Below are 19,687 nucleotides of genomic sequence, written 5' to 3'. Positions count from 1 at the left end.
GTCCTCCAGTGCCATCCTCCATCTTTTCAATTTCACTTCCAGATCTTCCCTGCTCTCTGCACACAGAACAATATCATCTGCATACAAATGTTTCATGGTACTGTCTCCCTTACTTCCTCTATTATAACATCCATCACTATGTTAAAGATAAATGGGCTCAGAGCCGACCCCTAGTACGTGTAATCCTACTCTCACCTCAAAACCCTCTGTCTCCCCAACACTGCTCCTCACTCTGGTAAATACATTCCGGTACATCTCTTGTATCAATCGCACGTATACTTCTCTGACGCCATCTTCTCCCTCAGACTCCTCCATACCTCTTGTCTCGGGACTTGGTCATAAGCCTTTTCAAGGTCAATGAATACCATATGTAGGTCCCTTTGCCTTTCTCCGAATTTCTCCATTAGTTGCCTCAGACAAAATATACCATCTGTTGCTCCCCTTCCCTTCATAAATCCCATCTGCTCTTTACCTATTTGTACTTCTTCTCTCAGTCTAGCATCTATCATCCTTTCCAGTATCTTCAAAGTGTAGGACATCAATTTAATGCCCCTATAATTACCACTCTCTTGGACATCGCCTTTACCTTTAAAAATTGTGATCAAGATACTCCCACGCCACTCATTTGGTATCTTTTCCTGTTCAAGGATCTTTATCATAAGATCGTACAGTATATCCACTCCTTCATCTCCTAATGCTTTCCATGCCTCCACCGGAATCATGTCTGGTCCGGTTGCCTTCCCATTCTTCATCTTCTTCAGTGCATTTAGTACCTCTTGCCAAGAAAACCTCATTACCATGCCAATGTTCACTTGCCCATCCTCTCTTATTAGTCTATTATTTTCTTCATTTAACAACTGTTCGAAATATTCTTTCCATCTCTTCACAATGTCTTCCTCCTTTCTAAGTACTACATCATCTTGATCTTTTATTTGTTTGATATGTGTAATATCTTTGGTGATCTTATGTCTAGCCTTTGATAGCTTGATCTTCTTTAATCCTTCCTTTGTCCCCAGCTCATTATACACATCATCATACGACTTTGCTTTAGCTTGGGCTACCACCTTGTTTTTCTCTCTGAACCTATCTCTGTCTTCCACTGACTGTGACTCTTCCCATCTTTTCTTTGCCTCCTTCTTATCTTTTACTACTTTCTCAATTTCTCAATGTCTTCATCCCACCACCAACTCTCCTTTTCTTCCCAGATGTCTCTCCTAGCAGCTCCTTTCCATGCCTTCTTATTACTGCTGCATTTCGTGCCCACCATTCTTGAACATCTTCAATCCCTGAATCAATATCTTCCAAAACTCTCTCTTCTTATCCCCTTCCTTCTCTAATTTGTACCATTTAATTTTCCTTTTCCCTTTAGCTTTGGTTTTTCTTTCCCTTTTTAACTTCAAATCCATATACAGCAGTCTGTGTTGGGGGCTACATGGTCGCCTGGAATAACTTTGCAGTTCTTGACCTCCACCAGCTTTATCCTTTTATACAAGAAGTAGTCTATCTGGGAGCATCTTCCCCCACTCCTATATGTTATTAGGTGTTCCCTTTTCTTCTTAAAGAATGTGTTTACTATTGCCATGTCGAATGACACAGCAAAGTACACTACACTCTCCTCTCCTGGGTTTCTCTCCCCAATTCCATGGCCCTCATGCACCCGAACAATCGCCTCATTTTCACTTCCGACATGGCCATTCAAATCTGCCCCAACTATCACCCCCTCATGTTCTTCCAGTTCTTGCATTATTCCATCCATGTCTATCCAGAAATTTCCCTTCTCTTCTTCTGTGCACCCAACTTGTGGTGCATATGCACTTATAATATTCAGAATCTCTCCTCCATAACATATCTTCAATCTGATGATACGGTCATTCTTTGTATCCTCTCTAATAAATTATAATTATTTAGATTTTTAAGTTCGTAATTATTTAACCTTATAATGATGAAAAGATCTGATTATGAACTGTAAACACAAACTTAGTGTGAATCAATTAATAGGAATATAACTGGAATATAAATTTAGGCCAAAGGCCAAGTACTAGGGACCTATGAGGCCATTCAGTGCTGAAACAGAAATTGAGAGTAGAGGTTTTAAAGTTTAACCAGAGGAGAACTTTGAAGTTGCACTACAAAACGATTTTGGAGGGTGGGAGAAAGATAATATGAACTGAAGTAGAGAAAAAGAAATTAAATGAGTTACAGCTAGGGGTTGAAAGGACGTTGCAAAAAAACTTACGTACTGCCTACAGTGCACAGCATGAGGCACACTGATGGCAATACCCCGTACAGGGTGAATGAATCCATGGTTTCCAGGCTTTACACTCCAGGTTCATATAAAGAACTACCATTAAGACTCCACCAACCAAAGTGCTACTGGCAACTGATTTCTTTCAAACTAGGTTGATGATTAATGCTACTATTTGGTGTTTACGTACTTTATGAATTCAAAAGACCCTACATGTCATATTTTGTCTTTGCTGATACTCCATATCCAGTTAATATCCTAGATTCTGGATTTATAGCATCAGAAAATAATGATGTGAATAATGGGTCACTATAGCATTAATAATAAAAAGTGCAAAAGATCCGAAAAAATTAAATTTTTCAAAAAAAAACATATAGTTATGTCAATGACGTAAATAAATGAATGTACTATAGTTAACGATGGAACTTTTATCTAATATGACTAATAAGTCACTGGAGTACTTTACTTTGGAAGCAATAACTTTTATTTCAAAACACTGGAGAACAAGTCTTCACTTCCCTAAAAATTTCCTAGTTTGAATTATTTCAAAGTTTAATACAGTATATAATGGGATAATAGTTCAATGTACGTTTGATGTAGAATGGTAGTTTTAGGGATACTATGGTGTTTGAACTTTTATGACAGGCATTTTTAGAGGGGGGGTTCTAAGTATTTGCGGATTCTAGCTATTGGCAGGGAAGTCTGGTACGCATCCCTTGCGAATACGGAGATCCACTGTATACACATTGAGGAAAGGATATTATTAGGGTGGTAGGCCAGGTTAAGCATTTTGGGGAGGGGGAGAGAGTGGAGTTGGGAGGCCTTATCTACATGGGAACTTTCATGACTATTATTTGGGTTAAAGCATCAGTCTCACTCAAAAGTCTTTGTATTTATTGCTTTTGAGTATGTGAAGGGGGAGAGGTTAAGCCAAGGTTAAGCACTTACTGGGTGGGAGGGCCAGGAGAGCTGAGTAGCAAAGACCTCGACTTAACAGACAGCCCCTTCAGGTACGCAAAGAAATCCATGGAGTAACACACACAAAAATACACAATAGAGTATAGAGTATCGCAAATCCATACATAGTACTTAATAGCCTTTCCTAACTGGTTTTCATAATTATCATTCAGTTTATAATATTGGTTTCCTTCTCATTCAAATTCATAGTTAGATTTTCCAAATGAACTGCTTCTAAAAATACATGTTTACATATACCTATTTATGCTTACGAGATATGTAAAATACAAAACCGTTAACATATTAAAAATGTATTAGAAGTTAGTAGTTGATCCTAAAGTAATGCAAAGATGTGAGTATACCTGGTACACATGCACATACTGAAAAATGTGTGACACTCTATTACTGTGTTAAAATTAGGTACAGTACAGAACCATACTGTAAAAATAATGTATGAGCAGTAAGTAATGTACGAATGAGAGAGAGAGAGAGAGAGAGAGAGAGAGAGAGAGAGAGAGAGAGAGAGAGAGAGAGAGAGAGAGAGAGAGAGAGAGAGAGAGAGAGAGAGAGAGAGCGCCCAGTTAGTGCAAATTGTTTTCTACTGTGATGTACAAATAGGAAAGCATGCCATGTGTGTGCATGTTTTGCTCACTGTATACCCTAACAGACAGAGCCAGGAACACATAAAACAACTTTAGTGCATTTGTTCACTGTCCACCTTAAAGGCATAAACAGTCACTTCAGCGAATTCATTCATTCGTTCACCTTTTGATACCTCCAGCATACTTAGAGGGTTATCCACTGAGGACAACAGATCATTGGCCTAGGGTGTGCTCAGTACACTGTACATTAACTTTTTTGTACTTAGCAGATTTCTCTAGTAAGTACAAAATATTTGCATAATTGTTATCAAACTTGGGTGAGTATTAGGTAACAAAAATGCTAAGCTGTGGTGCCACTATGGTAATAATTCTGGAAAAATCAAGAAACAATATATATTTGTAATATTGTACATTATAACTAAAGTAAATAATACAGGTACTTACTGGGGTATTTATGTAATCTTTACTTAACAAAAAACTTTATGTTATTATCTGTTTTCTTTATACCACATTTTTCGCTAACAAACCACCATCTTTCTTAAACATTACATATATCTTGTTCTAAAAAATCTAAAATTTTCTTTATTTATCATAGCATAAAGCACTTTAATTCTCAAAATGTACATTTTATAACAAATTACTTTATAAAATAAAGATAAAAACTTTGACAAAAATACTGTATGAAAAGTTCTTTTAAGAGAATACATATTCCATGAACATGAGTTTAAGAATTCAACTTGTTGAATAATTCATAATCTAGGAAAATATCCATAAATTCAGAAACTGGTACACAACTGAATGTTACTATAAATAAGAGATTAGTGGTAGCCAGCAATCAACAAACAGTAAGCTAGCTTCTGTAAATAATGCTGTAACTCAAAGGGCTCTACTAAATATATACATTACACTAAAGTATTTTCAACAAAATGTCACTTTTGTAGTGCTAGCACCATGTGTTTCAAAAATCATAGTAGCATTCACAAAAATACTAGTCTTTTGTACTATCATCTTCGCTACTTAACACAATATCCTCCATGTCAGATTCTTCCATCTTCTGTCCTAATAAAATGTTGAAGTGCTCTACCACCTCATCATGTGTTCTGCTTGGGATGATTCTCATAATTTCTTGTACTGCAGGCTCAATGGACCCTTTCTTCTGAAGCACCATCAGCAAAAGTCTATCTTCTTCTTGTGTCCAAATACTTGCATCTGAGGCTTGGAGTATATTCGGAGCATTATATTTTTCAGACAGAGTATTAAATGTGCACCTCTCTTTCCCATCTTCAGTACTTTTCTTACTTCTGTTTGGAACATTATCAATATCACTGGCAGCCAAATCATCTGTATTTTTTGACTCAACAATTTTCTGGATTATGTTAGGAATATCTTTCCTATGTCCTGAAGAAGTCAAAACTGTAGTTTCTTTGGGTTTTTTTCCTAAAGCTGAGCTGTCTTGCAAAGAATCAGATCTTGAAACTTCACCCAGAGAACTTTGCACGGGTAAATGCAAACCTGAGGAAAAGACACTTGAACTTTTGTTTTTAATACTTGAAGACTGAAAAGAATCATTGCCATGAGTATCTTTAGATGGTGAATTCACTGCTCCAGGCTTTCTACGGGTTTTCAAATTTACATCAGAGTCCACATTCATGGTACTTCTTGCTTTTACACTAAAACTAGATGTACTTGGTGTCTGCTGTGAGTCACTAATCACATCATCATCTACATTATCTCCTTTTTCTTCATATCTGGAAGACAAACTTTTCTTTGGTAGACTGACTCGGCCAGTAGCACTCTCTTTCTGTTTGCCAAACGGATTAGGCAACTCATCTTTAGTTACCTTCTCTCCTAAATAAGGTGGACCTTTATGCTCAACATAACTTGAAGTATGGCTTTCAAGATTTATGGTATTCATGTTTTCTTTGTTTCTCACAAAACCACTTTCGCCAGAGTCCTTTGGTTGTGATGCTTTTTTTGACCCAGTACCTTTGCCTTTACCTGATATTTCACATCCATCATTGAAATCAACTGAATCTCTACTGTTTCCATCCAAAGAGTGAAAAGTAACCTTTGCTGGACGAAGTGTTTTGCCATACTGGAGGTAAACTCGACCTTCTGAAAATCTTATGGCACAAGACTGACAGTGGTCACTGCGTGTTGTATTTAAAGATGAACCAGTGGCTGGCACATGACAAGGGCAGCCACAGTGGTCAGGAGAAGTAACTGTGTCATCATCAGGTAGTGTTAAATTTTCTACACTGTCTGGGGTGTGAGACTTTTCTAAAGATATATCTTCAAAATCACTTGAAAGACTTGGAGGAGGAGGCTGAGAAGCAAAACACTGGGTAAAACTCTCTACTAAATGAGGATACCGTAGTAGAGGACATATAGAAGCCTTCACTTTCTCCACATTAATTTCTGTATTATTCTGCAGTGACTGAAGAGCCCTGACAATTTTTTGGATGCGTTGTGGCTGGTTCCAAAACTGTAACTTGAGCTTATCTAAGAAATCTTTCATCCTATGAATAGCACAATATTGGGCATATTTCCCAATAGCTATAGCTTGTTGAGGTAGTAGAAATGAGACAAATTCATCTTTCAGTTGCGGAAAGTCTTTCAAGACTTCGCACAAGTGACCGTAAAGTTCAACAGGAGAATCACTAGCATTTTCTGTAAACTCATTAAGGATGCAGAGGAACTTCTTATACAATGCTGGATCTCTTCCTGTCAGAGCTTCTCGAACTCGCATCAAGTAACTTTGAGCCATAGATAAATCCTTTGAGAAAGAATCTTGTACTATAGACAATGCAGTAATTCTAGCTTGAAGTCTTCTTTGCTGTTTATTAAGTCTTCTCTCTGCAGGTCCTATATCACCTCCACTCAATTTATCACCCTTTTTCCCAGCTATTGTAGATGAGGCTTTTAAAAGGGCAGCTAAATGTTCCTCACGTTGCTGTAAAAAAAAAGGGGGGTTCTCAGTATTTTAGCAGTTTCACAATCAAAGAAAAATTCATATGCATACATTTAAGATATTCACTCCAAAAAAAAATTCATTTAAGTAGTTCAAAATGTACCTTATATATCTGAAAAATGAAATACAGACTCCAAATTGTGGGAAATGTAATTTATATTTGATACAGAATGACTTGTAAGTTAATATCTGTCAAGTGACTTCAAACCTAAAAATATTATTTTTTCAAAAATGCAAAACACACACATTTATCTATGACCTGCATGGAAAAAATTCCTCTATGCAGAACCAAAACCACTGTAATAAGAACAACAGGTCATCTGTCAGAAAACCAAACTTATTATACTAGCTTACATTTCACTAATTTCTTCATTGGACCTGTGGAGAGAACAGCTTTTGAGGAAACTCTCAACCAATCCTGATTGGTAATCAATATTGTGACCTATCCTCTATTTCATTACCAATTAATCATAGAAATTTGAAATAACATTGCTCAGAGCTTCCAAAAATTTTTAAGGATTTTGGGCTAAACTATGTATCCTCCAAGTCACTTTGCCAAGATGGCTCCAGAAGGTGCCAAGCTTCCAAAATTGAAGCCTGTTGGCAACTGGCTACACAAAGTGAGGTCTTACCTGTTGGGAAAATGAGGATCTGTGATGATGATAAGGAATGGTGCTGACCATTGTGTGATTTTCATTGGATGGGGAATGAAGTGTCTTGAAAACTCACTGACCATGAATATTGGACACTTTTATATAACAAGTTTGTTGTACAAAAAATATATGTTTACAAATGAACAACTTATTAACATATTTTCCTACTTGTGCTGCTTCTGAGTCCTCCTCCTCTTCTTCATCCTCCTCTTCCTCTAAATCATCTTCTTCAAATTCCTCTTCTAAATGGGGTACTGATGACTTGAGATGACTTGAATTGCTAGATGCTTCATTAACCAATGGCAATTCTTCTTCCACTTGAGGAAGTTGATCTATATTATTGCTTTTATTTGCACCATAGTTTTGCGATCTGTTGGAAATAAATAAATAAATAATGAATGCATTCCAATTATATCAGTGTTTAAAGCAGTGACTATTAACCTCATACCTGCTCATATTTAGCATTCAACCCTTGACATGCCCAAAATAAAACGTAAATTGTCACTTGTTGAACTATTTTCTGCCTCACAGAACTAAAAGCCATTTTGTAATTAATTTTTGTCCATAATAATTTCTTGTATTCATAAGTTTATTGGCAGAATAAGAAATGCCAGTTATTAAATGCAAGCTTACTGGCTATTTGGGCAAAAATAAACCTATTACACTGAAATAAATTTTGTCGAAAGGTATTTACAAAAAAAAAATTATTATTAAATCTTTTTTGATAGTTCATTCAACTCAAAATTAGAATATCTCTAACAATAATAGGTGTTGATAGTATACAAAAACACTAGGTTGCGAGGTACTCCATCATTTTCTGTTTACTCAGAACCATAAGTAAATCTCCATTGATACCAAAAAAGATATTTTGACAAAGGAAAAATCTATTTCTGTGTCACCCAGTGAAATGTTCCTATAGCACTCATTTCTAGGTATAAATAAATGCTAAATATACCAGAGAAAAAGCCATATGGAATTCCAGAGTTACTACCTCTGGCTCGCTCACCCTCAAAGGGTGTCGGTATAGCATCAGGGGCGAGTGGAAGCCACTATCACAGATACTTCACCAAAGAGATCTCTCTTCTCTCAAAATCCCCCTCTGCAGAGGTGCCATTACAATGGCTACCTTCCACTCGCTACTACTACTGCCTCTGCCAAGAATGCCATTCCTGAAATACGCACCTAAGCTTGGGCCAGCTAAAGGGTGGGGAAATGAAAAAGAGAGGGATGGGTTCACAGGGCGACACAGGTCTTCCCCCAGAAATAGATTTTCCCTTTGTCAAAATCCCTTTTCCGGGCTCGACCTGTGTCGCCCAGTGAAATAGTAACAGAGAATTGGCCATACAAGCTGGAAAATAGAATGTAAACAAAAAACTTTATATGAAAGGTAAAATAAAAAATTCCTTATAATTATTGCTTTAATAATCCAAGTTAAGGATAGCAAAATACAATTGGTAAATAACATCTAATATGACCAAATCCATACCATCACCAGGAAAAATACAACAGGTAATGAACATAAAAATAAACAAATTAATGAACTATGTACAAGTACAGGAGTGGGTTGATAAGCAATCCAGTCCGGAACAAAAGGCAAAAAGGCAGGGATTACAAGCGAGGCAGGTAGGTGAGAGGGAGTACCAAAAGGTAATTAATAGCACAAACAATGATAATAATATACAAATTTACAATTACATAACTAGGCTGTATCAGGGGAGACAATGTTCCCTGCAGCCACTGCCGAATATTTAAGGGCCTCTAGAGACTTCAGATAGTGGCGTTTAAATACTGTCAGAGATTTCCAACCCGTATATTTTTTAAGATCATCGAAGTTCATATGATGAAAATAATTAACTGAGGTAGCCACTGCTCGGATATCATGGACATGAGGAACTGAATCCGGATTGGCTTGTTTAATAAAATAAAGAATTTGTTGTCTGATGGCCTTCAAGGAAATGGTTCCACCATTCCCTCTAATAAAAAGAGGACCTGAAGACTTTTTAGAAGTTCTGCCCAGATAAGATTTTAATGTAATAATAGGACATAATGATGGGTCCTGTGGAAGAGGGACAATCTTCCACGGAGACCATCTGTTCTGTGGGTCTTCATTCTTTGCTAAGAATTTCCGATCTGGAGAGAGCAGAACTTCTCCTGACGGGAGGAAGTCAATATGATTTGGTTCTCTAGAGAGAGCCGACAGTTCAGATATTCTGGCACCTGAGGCCAGACTCATTAAAAATAATGTTTTCCTGAGAAGGGTTATATATGAGCATGATTCATTTACCAGTATCTGAAACCAACCTGAGTACGTCATTTAAAAACCAGGAGACTGTGTGAGGACGGTCTACCGGTCTCAGACGAGCACATGCTCTAGGGATAGACGAGAAGTACGAATCTGTTAAATCAATATTAAAGCCAAACTGAAATATCTTCCTCGAGGCAAACTTAGTCGTAGTAATGGTACTAGCAGCTAGGCCTTTTTCGAACAGAATTCTAAAAAATGAAATTGTCAGATTCGTAGTCATCGTCTGAACATCTGATTCTTTTAGAAAGATGGCTAACTTCCACACTGCCAAATCATACTGCCGGAGTGTCAATTCTCTTTTGTCTGACTCCACGAACAGAGTGTTTAGCGGGTCAATATTAGCATCCTTTTGTGCCGCAAACTTCATGAAGTCCATAAAGTTAGGGCATTCAGAATTCTTGAGGAAGCTGACACAGTCAGAGTTTGTACCACCTGAGTCAGCTTTGGGTTGGGAATCCGTCTGGGACGGAGTTTCAACTCTAGTAGAAGAGGAAACCAATTGCTCTTCGGCCAGTTGGGTGCTACCAGTGCTATCTGTCCTTTGAAAGATCTGAGTTTGTGTAGAACTTTCATCAAGAGGTTCATTGACAGAAATAGTAGGTAAATCTTCTGCCAATTGCTCCAGTCTATGGACATCGCATCTGTGGTGTGAGCTAGAGGATCCAAATTGGGAGCCACATAACACGGAAGTTTGTGGTTGGACTCCGTGGTGAACAGGTCTACCTGAAGGCCCGGAATTTGTAGGCAAATCCCATTGAATGACTTTGCGTCCAAGGACCACTCCGACTCCAGCGGAGTTGTTCTGGACAGTGAGTCCGCAATGACATTTCGTGCTCCTACCAGGTGAGTGGCTGACAGGTGCCAATGATGTTTCATTGCCAACGAAAAGATTGCTATCGTCACCTGATTTATGTGGCTCGACTTGGAGCCTCCTCTGTTTATGCAGTAAACTATCACTGCACTGTCCAAGACTAGTCTGATATGAATATTCCTGGCCGGAGCTAGTCGTTTCAGGGTAAGGAAAATGGCCATTGCTTCTAGTACGTTGATATGGAACTGGCGGAATGCTGTCGACCATGTTCCTTGAACCTTCTTGTACTGAGAATAGGCCCCCCTTCCGCTCAGAGAGGCGTCCGTGTGGACTACTAGAGACGGCGGGGGAAATTGTAGCGGCACTGACATGGAAAGACTCTTGACTCTCGTCCATGGACGAAGTCTTTTCCTTAGTATCGGCGGAATCAAGGAGATTTTGTCTCTGAGCCTGCTGTTGGCTCTTTTCCGCCATACCCGATTGATGTCCTTCAGTCTGGCTTTCAACAGAACATCTGTTATCGAAGCAAACTGAAGTGAACCTAAGACTCTTTCTTGGGTACGACGAGAAGTCCGTCTGTTCTTGAGGAATTGTCTCGTAGCTTTCGCTATCTCTCTGCACTTGTTCGGCGGAAGAGATAGTTTGTGTGTGGTTAGGTCCCATTGAATTCCCAACCATTGAAAGCGAGACACCGGAATGAGACGGGACTTTTTCTTGTTTATATGGAATCCCAGATACTCTAGAAATTTTATTATTTGGCTGTTGCCCTGCGACATTCTTTGTCGTTGGTTGCCCAAATGAGCCAGTCGTCTAGGTAAGCTACTAGCATCACCCCCTGAGCTCTTAGTTCCCGCACTACTGTCTCTCCTAGCTTGGTGAATATTCTGGGCGCTATATTGAACCCGAATGGCATGACTCTGAATGAGTAAGCCTGTTTTCCTAGTTTGAAGCCTAGGTAGGGAGAGAAGATTCTTGCTATTGGGACGTGATAGTAAGCGTCTGTAAGATCGATAGAGGTGGTGACAACCCCACGGGGAAGTAATGTCCGCACCTGCGAGACGGTTAGCATGCGGAACTTGTCGCATTGAATGTATGAGTTGAGACGGGACAAGTCCAGAATCACTCTTCGTTTGTCCGAGTCCTTCTTTGGTACACTGAACAAACGTCCTTGAAATTTCAGGTGACTGACTTTCTTTATTGCCTTCTTTTGAAGAAGGTCTTAGGCATAGTCTACAAGGTCTGTCGTTGGAATTTGGTGGAAGCTGACTGGTGGAGGAGGCCCTTTTATCCATCTCCACCCCAGACCTTTTGATACGATACTGTGGGCCCACGTACTGAAGGTCCAATGGTCCCGGAAGAGATACAGTCTCCCGCCTACCTGGAGAGGCTCATTGACTGGATGAGGTCTTACTTCCTCTGCCTCCTCTGAAACCTCTGCCTCTGGAGAGAGCTCTGGAACCAGCTCTGTGCCGGTAATCTCCTCTTGCTTTGCTACCCCTTGCGTGCCTGTTATAGCCTTGAAACGTCCCTTGCGCTTCAAACGAAGCGTTGAAGGCCGGGGACGTCACGAAAGTACCCGAACTCGAGGACTGTTGAGTTGGCAGACTCTGTAGCAGTACAAATTGTCGTTGTGGTCGTGCCTTAGAGGTCTAAGGTTGACCAGGCTGGGAGACGGGAACTGCTTGCACCACCGTCTGTGTCTGAGAGGTCTGGAAGGGCTGATACTTCCTGGCCCTCTTCCTACACTTGGCTTGCGGTCCGGAAGTCTCAAACTTCCTTTTGGAGGGAAGGCCCCAGCAGACACGAAGGTTCTGGTTAGCCCTAGCCGCCTCACTGATGACGCTGTTAACCACATCATCAGGAAGCATTGGCAAAGACATGCTTCCTGCAGTTCCGCCTAGCAACCACAAAGTCATACAGGTCACACTGGAAAGTCTGCAGCAGCGACTTTGTTAGGACCCGGAATAGAGGTTCCTCAGCTTAGACAGAGGCCGTCAACTCTGAAGTAGTAACCGAGTTGATCGACCTACTCAGTCTACACTTTGCCTCAAACTCTGCCTTTACCATGGCATCCGGAATTCTGGGTAACCGTTCACTAAACTGTGTGGAAGCACACTCCGGATCGAGTTTGCCCACTGTGAACGTTTCCGGAGCGCCCACCCAGCACTCCAGATCTCCGGGAAAGAGCAGAGAGGTAGGCTCTGTCTCTCGAAGCTGAGGCATTGGCTTCTCCTCCATTCCGGCCTGCAGAGTTAACTCCACGATCTTAGATGTGCAAGGGGTCGGGATGTTATCCCCCACCACGAACATGGTCTAGCAACCTTTGTGTGGCGTCAACTTGGTGTTGACGCAATCCCATTCCGAAAGGGTGTGGACCCATGCCGACTGTGCCTGATCCCTAGGATAGATCACAGTCTCCTTTGGGACCCTGTCTACCCTGACAAACGCTTCCTCAGCTAACCGAGCGTAGCCTGGGAAGGGAAATTGGAGGTCCGCAGGGAAGAACTCATAATCTTCCACGGGACGGGTTCCACAGCCTTAAATTGTCAGCATGCCATCCGAAAAGGGAGCATGCAGCTCCAACCGCCATGGGTTGTTGTCCTCGAATGGCGGGAGCTTAGATGCATCCGACACAATAAAGGACTGCAGTGTGCCTCCGGACTGGATAAGTCCGGCCAGCAAGTTCTCCTGAGTCTGTAGTCTCTGAGCCAGAGACAGGATGGACTGCCCCGATGTCTCTAAACCCGAGGCGAGCTGAGAGGACATCGATTGGAATCTCGAGTCCACAATACTGCCCATCTTCTCCATGAGAAGATTAGCGAAGGCATCAGGGTCGAAGCCGGACTCCGTCGGTCTGGCTTTAGAACCCTTGGCTCTCGACCCCTTAGGCGGGGGAGTAGCTTTTGCTGAGGAAGCCAAAGGCTTGGGGGCCAATGACGACCTGGCGGAGCCCGCCGGAGAGGGCTTGGCTGGTCTGGCAGCCTTCGGCAGGGACTTCTTTTTCAGGGTTTTCACCTTGGGGATCACAGAACCAGACCTATCCCCAAGGATCATGGCCTTCAAGAAGCCCTGAAAGGAAGAGGAAGAAGAAGGAGTTGGGCTAAAACCAAGTGTTTTAGATCTAAAGCCACCTGCCTCACTTACCTCCCTACCTTCTTCCTCCGACTCATTAGTCACGTTCCCCACCAAAGCGTAACACACTTTGCAGCCGTCTGGATGCCAGACTAAGAGGTCGTCAACCTGCACCGCACAGCTGGCATGAGATCGGCAGACCTCATGCCCACACGGTTGCTGGAGAACGGCTGCGCACCCCAACTCCAGACAGCGTACCATCTGTAAGTTGGAATTGATACACGAGTATCGTCAAAATAGTTCCGCTGGAGTTAATTCCGGCGGTATGTGTACACTTAGACTAGTTCTACTAAACCAGCTAAAGGTAAACATCAACTATTAAATAAAATTTTACTTAACATTAAAGCTCTGAATGTCTCCGCCTGCTCCGGAATCCATAATCTCGTTATCGCAATAGCTATGACCGGCGGAGTTGGCCTGATACAAGCAGAACAGGGAAACAAGGTAAAACCTTAGCCTGAGTCTGATCGCACCGGAGTAGAGTAGCAATTCCAAGTCAATTGGAAACGCATTCTCTAAGCCTAGTTCCGCCCCCACTGGAGTGGGGAAGCAGCGATAACACCAGAGAAGTACGGAAAACAGAGTGGCGGGAACAGCGGTACTAAGAACTCCGGCGTATAGCATCCTGGCAAATGTGATGGTAGACCACACCTTGCCGGAAAAAACACAGGCCCGGAGACATACCAACAGAGACTACATAATCTTCTAATCCTTAACCTCCTCCGACTAATCCCCCGGAACAGTGCTCGACGCTCCAGCTGCTGTTCACCGGTAGGATTACGTACTTGGTCAGCGAGCTAACAAAGCACTGCCGGAACGAGTCCAGAATGGAAGGAAGAGCCCAGAGGAGAAAGGTAAACTAGCAATCGCCTGGCAACAGCAACCGGTCCCGTGATTACCACCCTCCGAGAAGCCGTGAAATAGCCTACTACTAAAGGGGCAGAAGACGGCAGGCCAACTGACACCCTAAAGGAGATAACGGCCAAGGCTATACTCTACAAAATTTATTGATACGGAATTATTGGAAGTACCGACGAATAAAGGCAAGCCCATCTACGAGCCTAGCCTAACCCTCCAAAATCGGATACCCCGATCTGGTCAGGTAGCTTAGGATTGGCGCCTACTAGTTCGTCACGAAAGAGGACACTCTAGAGCCTAACCTAACCCTCCAAAATGACAATTTGTCGAAAATTGCATTTTTCCTAACTATACAAACCTGAGGTCCTTTACATATAGTCCCTCCTCATGCCACCCCTCACTCTGCGTATTTTGCATGGGCCAAAAGCAAAAGTGATTTGTTTCCGCGCGACTGTCGGACAAGCAGTTAACTACCGTTCTCCCCTTGTTCGAAGCTTACGACCGTTCCAGCTGCCGCTAGCTACTTCCTATTGTTAAAGGACCTCAGGTTTGTATAGTTAGGAAAAATGCAATTTTCGACAAATTGTCATTTGTTCCAATACGTAATACAAACCATCGGTCCTTTAACAATAGGAAGACTCACTTCTTGGTGGGAGGAATCTGAGTCTTTTGATGAACAGACTGGTGTTCGTCCATCCCTGGAATGCCTCCCTGGTCGTAAGAGCGAGGGAGGGATCCAAGCCTCTGTCCGATTGATCAGGGTGTGCACCACAGGATCAATAATCAGACCTCTGGGCCGAGTACTAAGAGAGAGGCAAGCGTATCTCTTCGTACCAGCAAGCAAGAACTTGTTCCTGTTTGCAAGAGGCAACATAAAGTATGGGTTTGTCTTAAGCTGGCATCCACTTCCTCCCCCTTGTTGGAGGAAGTGGTGGATATACGCTCCTATCCCTAGTGAAAGGGATAGGATGGGGCTCTGTTGAGTAGCTCACCTGCATCTCGTCCTTATCCAGCAGGGTGACGACCGTGTCCCTCTACCCACAGATAGAGGGGAAGAAAAAGATGGGAAGAGGAGCCAGTCACACTCTCATTCACTCATCCATTCTTACGGTCACACCAGGACTCGATGCTGTTTAGGCGCAGGAACCAGGAGCGACAGGAACAGCAACCAGCTCAGGAGCGGCAGGAACAGCGGCAGCGGTAGACCCAGAAGGGACAGCCAAGCCAGCAGCGGGAACCACATTAGCGGCAGGTACGGCAGGCCCAGCCATCGCCTCGTAGAATCATCGGCAGCCAGCGGGAACCTGGGTACTGGCGGCTGGTCCAGGGGCGAGCTGCTGGAACAGCGGAAGTCTGGGGCAGGCAACACGAAGAACACAGGCGGCGGCGGCATACCCCCCCCCTCGGTACGGCGGCGACCGGCCCTAGTAGCGGCAGACGGCGTCACCGACACAGCATGGGGAGTGTAGACCAGGAGGGGGGGGGAGCAGCATAAGCGGCCGTGGAGGTAGTAGTGGAGACCGTCCCAGACCTCGCTAGACGCTGCAGCAGCCCGTGGATGCTAGGCACGCCCTGCCGCCGCAGTGGTCCATACCTGTCCAAGGTCGTCTCCCACGGATGTAGCACCTGCGGTAGCAGAGATAGATTAGTAAGAGGGGTTCCCTCACGCACGGGGGGAAGACATGCCCCACCCCGAACGCAAGGAAGGCCCCAAATACAAAATACAACGAGGAAGCTGAGCGGGGGGCAGGAAAGAAGACGAAGAATCGGATACCAAGGGAGTCGCGGGAGAGCTTCCGACGACTTCCTGGCAGACCTTCACTTCCCCTACCCCCGCACAGCAGTGAAAAGTAATATGAAAATGAAACAGAATACTGCACTTGCGATTCACTTCATAGAACTTAAAGGTGAAAAGATCAATTCCCGGGTAAGAGCGGAAACTTGATCCATAATAATATGATGCTATCATAAAAATATATGAAAATGAAACAGAATACTGCAATTGCAAATCCACTTTCATTGCATTCTATCATACAAAATAAGAGGCTCGTGCCGAGCGCAATCACGCTCTCGGCAACGAACGCACAGGGCAAAAATATAATGAAAAGAGTACTTATACATTTTCAATTACACACTTTCGCCCAAAATACATGACTCGGCGCGAGCGCGCCCGCCCTCGGCACCGAGACACAATTCAAGGGTTCAATTCATGAAAAGAGAGGAAATCGCCGCATCCGCGGCGATAGCTCCATGTTGGTTCATAATTACGTAATGAAAATGAAAACAGTGTACTTACAGTTTCATTTTCAAGTCAAACAAACCATTAGTAGAAAACAATATAAACAAAGCATACGACGATGAAGCGGGCAGAGAGCGATGACGAACACATCCTTCACACCCGCGGCCGAAAGCAAAAGTGATTTGTTTACCTCCCAGTCGCGCGCGGACAAGCAGTTAACTACCGTTCTCCCCTTGTTCGAAGCTTACGACCGTCCCAGCTGCCGCTAGTTACCTTCCTATTGTTAAAGGACTGAGGGTTTGTATTACGTATCGGAACAAATGGCATTTCGCTAGGCTAGGCTAGGTCGCCTCAAACACAATACTCGCGCATGACATAGGATTGAAAAAATATCACCGCACTCTCGTGAGGGAACCAAATCGCTCCTGAAGGACTGATGATAAACGAGGGAAACCCCCTAAAGAGGCTAAATAATGTAATGGTTCAAACTGTGATACACAAACCTATCGGTACCCATCAGGAGCGAAATGGTAAAATTTCACGACAACAGTAATGTATACTACTATGATGTGCAAAAAAGGTGAACATAAAATAAACACCGCAATAAAAAGTTGAGATGACTAAGTACGCGGTCTACAATGCATCCAAAAAGGCCGACTCGGGAACAGCGATACGCTTGGCTCCCATGCCAACGCTTTATTATTAAACAACACCATACTTGATGCATAGTTGCCTAACCGCATTCAAAGTCAACAAATAATATACTCAACTTAGATGAAGATGTTTCTTGAAGGTCTGAAGACATGATGACTTCCAAAAATCACAAAATACCTTGCAGCAAAAACAAACGCGTTAACGCTTCGAGTGCTATTGAAGGAATGTTGTTCTTGGCAGAGGCAGTAGTAGTAGCGAGCGGAAGGTAGCCGTTGTAACGGCACCTCTGCAGAGGGGGATTTTGAGAGAGGAGAGATCTATTTGGTGAAGTATCTGTGATAGTGGCTTCCACTCGCCCCTGATGCTATACCGACACCCTTTGAGGGTGAGCGAGCCAGAGGTAGTACCTCTGGCATTCCATATGGCTTTTTCTCTGGTATATTTAGCATTTATTTATACCTAGAAATGAGTGCTATAGGAACATTTCACTGGGCAACACAGGTCGAGCCCAGAAATATACTACTGTTTTATAATAAAACAAGCATTTGACCCAAAAAATACAAATAAAGAACCTTGTGTGTGACATCATGAAGGTCAAACTTACCAAAGATGTTTTAACAATTAAGGGACAAGCATCATCATATGAGTATTGATAACAGGTTTTGAGTTATGGACGAGCTAACTCATATGAGCATTAATATAAGACGCCATACAATTTGGATGAAGTAAGCGGGAAAGATGTTCATATCACTGAATGCAATGCATAAGGCCAGAGAAGTGTTTATAAAAAATGAGTATAAAATAAGAATTTCTTTAAATAAATGTCAGAGAACATAAATTTGAAGAGGCAGTATTGGGAGATGAGGGATTCTATATGAGAGAAAATGAAAATGAATGGAGAGGACCTGCTCAGGTAGTAGGAGTATCAGGAAAAACGGTAGTGTTAAACATGGGGATTCTTTAAGAGAAGTAGCTAGAATACATGTTACTAGAATTCAAAGACTATCACCAGAAACAGAAAAGATACCTAAAATAGATAAATCACATATTGTGAAAGGTAGATCCTATGCTCCAAATGGAGGGAATGTAGACAGGCAGGAAGGAAAGGAGATCATAATGGGCTGGAGAAGGAATGCAGACAGAAGATGCAATAGAAAGATGAAGGGGAAAGTGAGTTAATAGGTGAGTTAATAGAAGAGATACCCAAATTCAAAATGGGAAATAGAGTTAGATTTATAAACAATGATACAAGAAAAGTAGAAGAACGGACTATATTAAGTCTTGCAAGAAAAATGTCAAGCAAATCTTGGGCCGATTCGTACAATGTACAAGACCCACAGTCAGGTGACAAGAGATGGGTTAACTTAAGGGATTATAGTCATGAGGAAAAAATTGAAGATGAAGAGGAGGTGCTGCTAGGATTTGAAAATAGAATCATAATTGAAGGTAAAGAAAAAGAACTACAAAGTTGGAGAGAAAACAAGGTATGTGAGGAGGTAAATGATGTTGAACAAAAAGCAGACTTGGGTATTCGCGGATTTCTCTCTGGAACATATACCCCCATTATTCACGGAAAATGTCTATTCGCATTATTTTTCCATGGAAAATATCCACAAATTCCTGGTTTTTAAAAATCAATTTCATCATAAAATGCACTTTTTGTGATAAAACTATTAAAAATGACAATTTGTCGTAAATTACATTTTTCCTAACTATACAAACCTGAGGTCCTTTACAATAGGAAGGTAACTAGCGGCAGCTGGAACGGTCGTAAGCTTCGAACAAGGGAGTTCGGTAGTTAACTGCTTGTCCGACAGTGCGCGCACCGCGCAACTGGGAGGTGAAGAATCACATTTGCTTTAGGCCCAGGAAAAAATGCAGAGTGAGAGGTGGCATGAGGTGGGACTATGTGTAAAGGACCTCAGGTTTGTATAGTTAGGAAAAATGCAATTTTCGACAAATTGTCATTTGTTCCGAAACGTTATACAAACCATCGGTCCTTTACAATAGGAAGACTTACTTCTTGGTGGGAGGAATCTGAGTCTTAAAAAACAGACTGGTGTTCGCCCAACCTTGGATTCCCTCCCTGGTCGTAAGAGCAGAGGGAGGGATCCTAGCGTCTGCCCACTTGATCGGGGTATGTACTGCAGGATCAATGGTCAGACCTCTGGACTCAAGTAATATGAGAGAGGCAAGCGTATCTCTTAAAACTAGCAAGCAAGAACTTGTTCCTGTTGCAAGAGGCAACACTTCCCCCCTC

The 19,687-nt window shown here is 42.3% G+C and overlaps 1 protein-coding gene across 1 annotated transcript in view; it reads right to left on the bottom strand.

Moving 5' to 3' along the window:
- Positions 1-4,183: 4,183 nt before the first annotated feature.
- LOC135206833 (GON-4-like protein) overlaps positions 4,184-19,687 on the bottom strand; it is a 169,722-nt gene continuing 154,218 nt past the window's right edge. The window contains 2 exon segments of the mRNA XM_064238322.1: positions 4,184-6,757; positions 7,597-7,798. Coding sequence (XP_064094392.1) covers positions 4,793-6,757; positions 7,597-7,798 — 2,167 coding nt within the window. The 3' untranslated portion in view covers positions 4,184-4,792.

The sequence above is a fragment of the Macrobrachium nipponense genome, chromosome 31 (genome assembly GCF_015104395.2).
Source record: "Macrobrachium nipponense isolate FS-2020 chromosome 31, ASM1510439v2, whole genome shotgun sequence".
Classification (NCBI taxonomy): domain Eukaryota; kingdom Metazoa; phylum Arthropoda; class Malacostraca; order Decapoda; family Palaemonidae; genus Macrobrachium; species Macrobrachium nipponense.
Note: the sequence above shows the minus strand (reverse complement) of the source record. Positions and strands in the feature narration are given on the sequence as shown.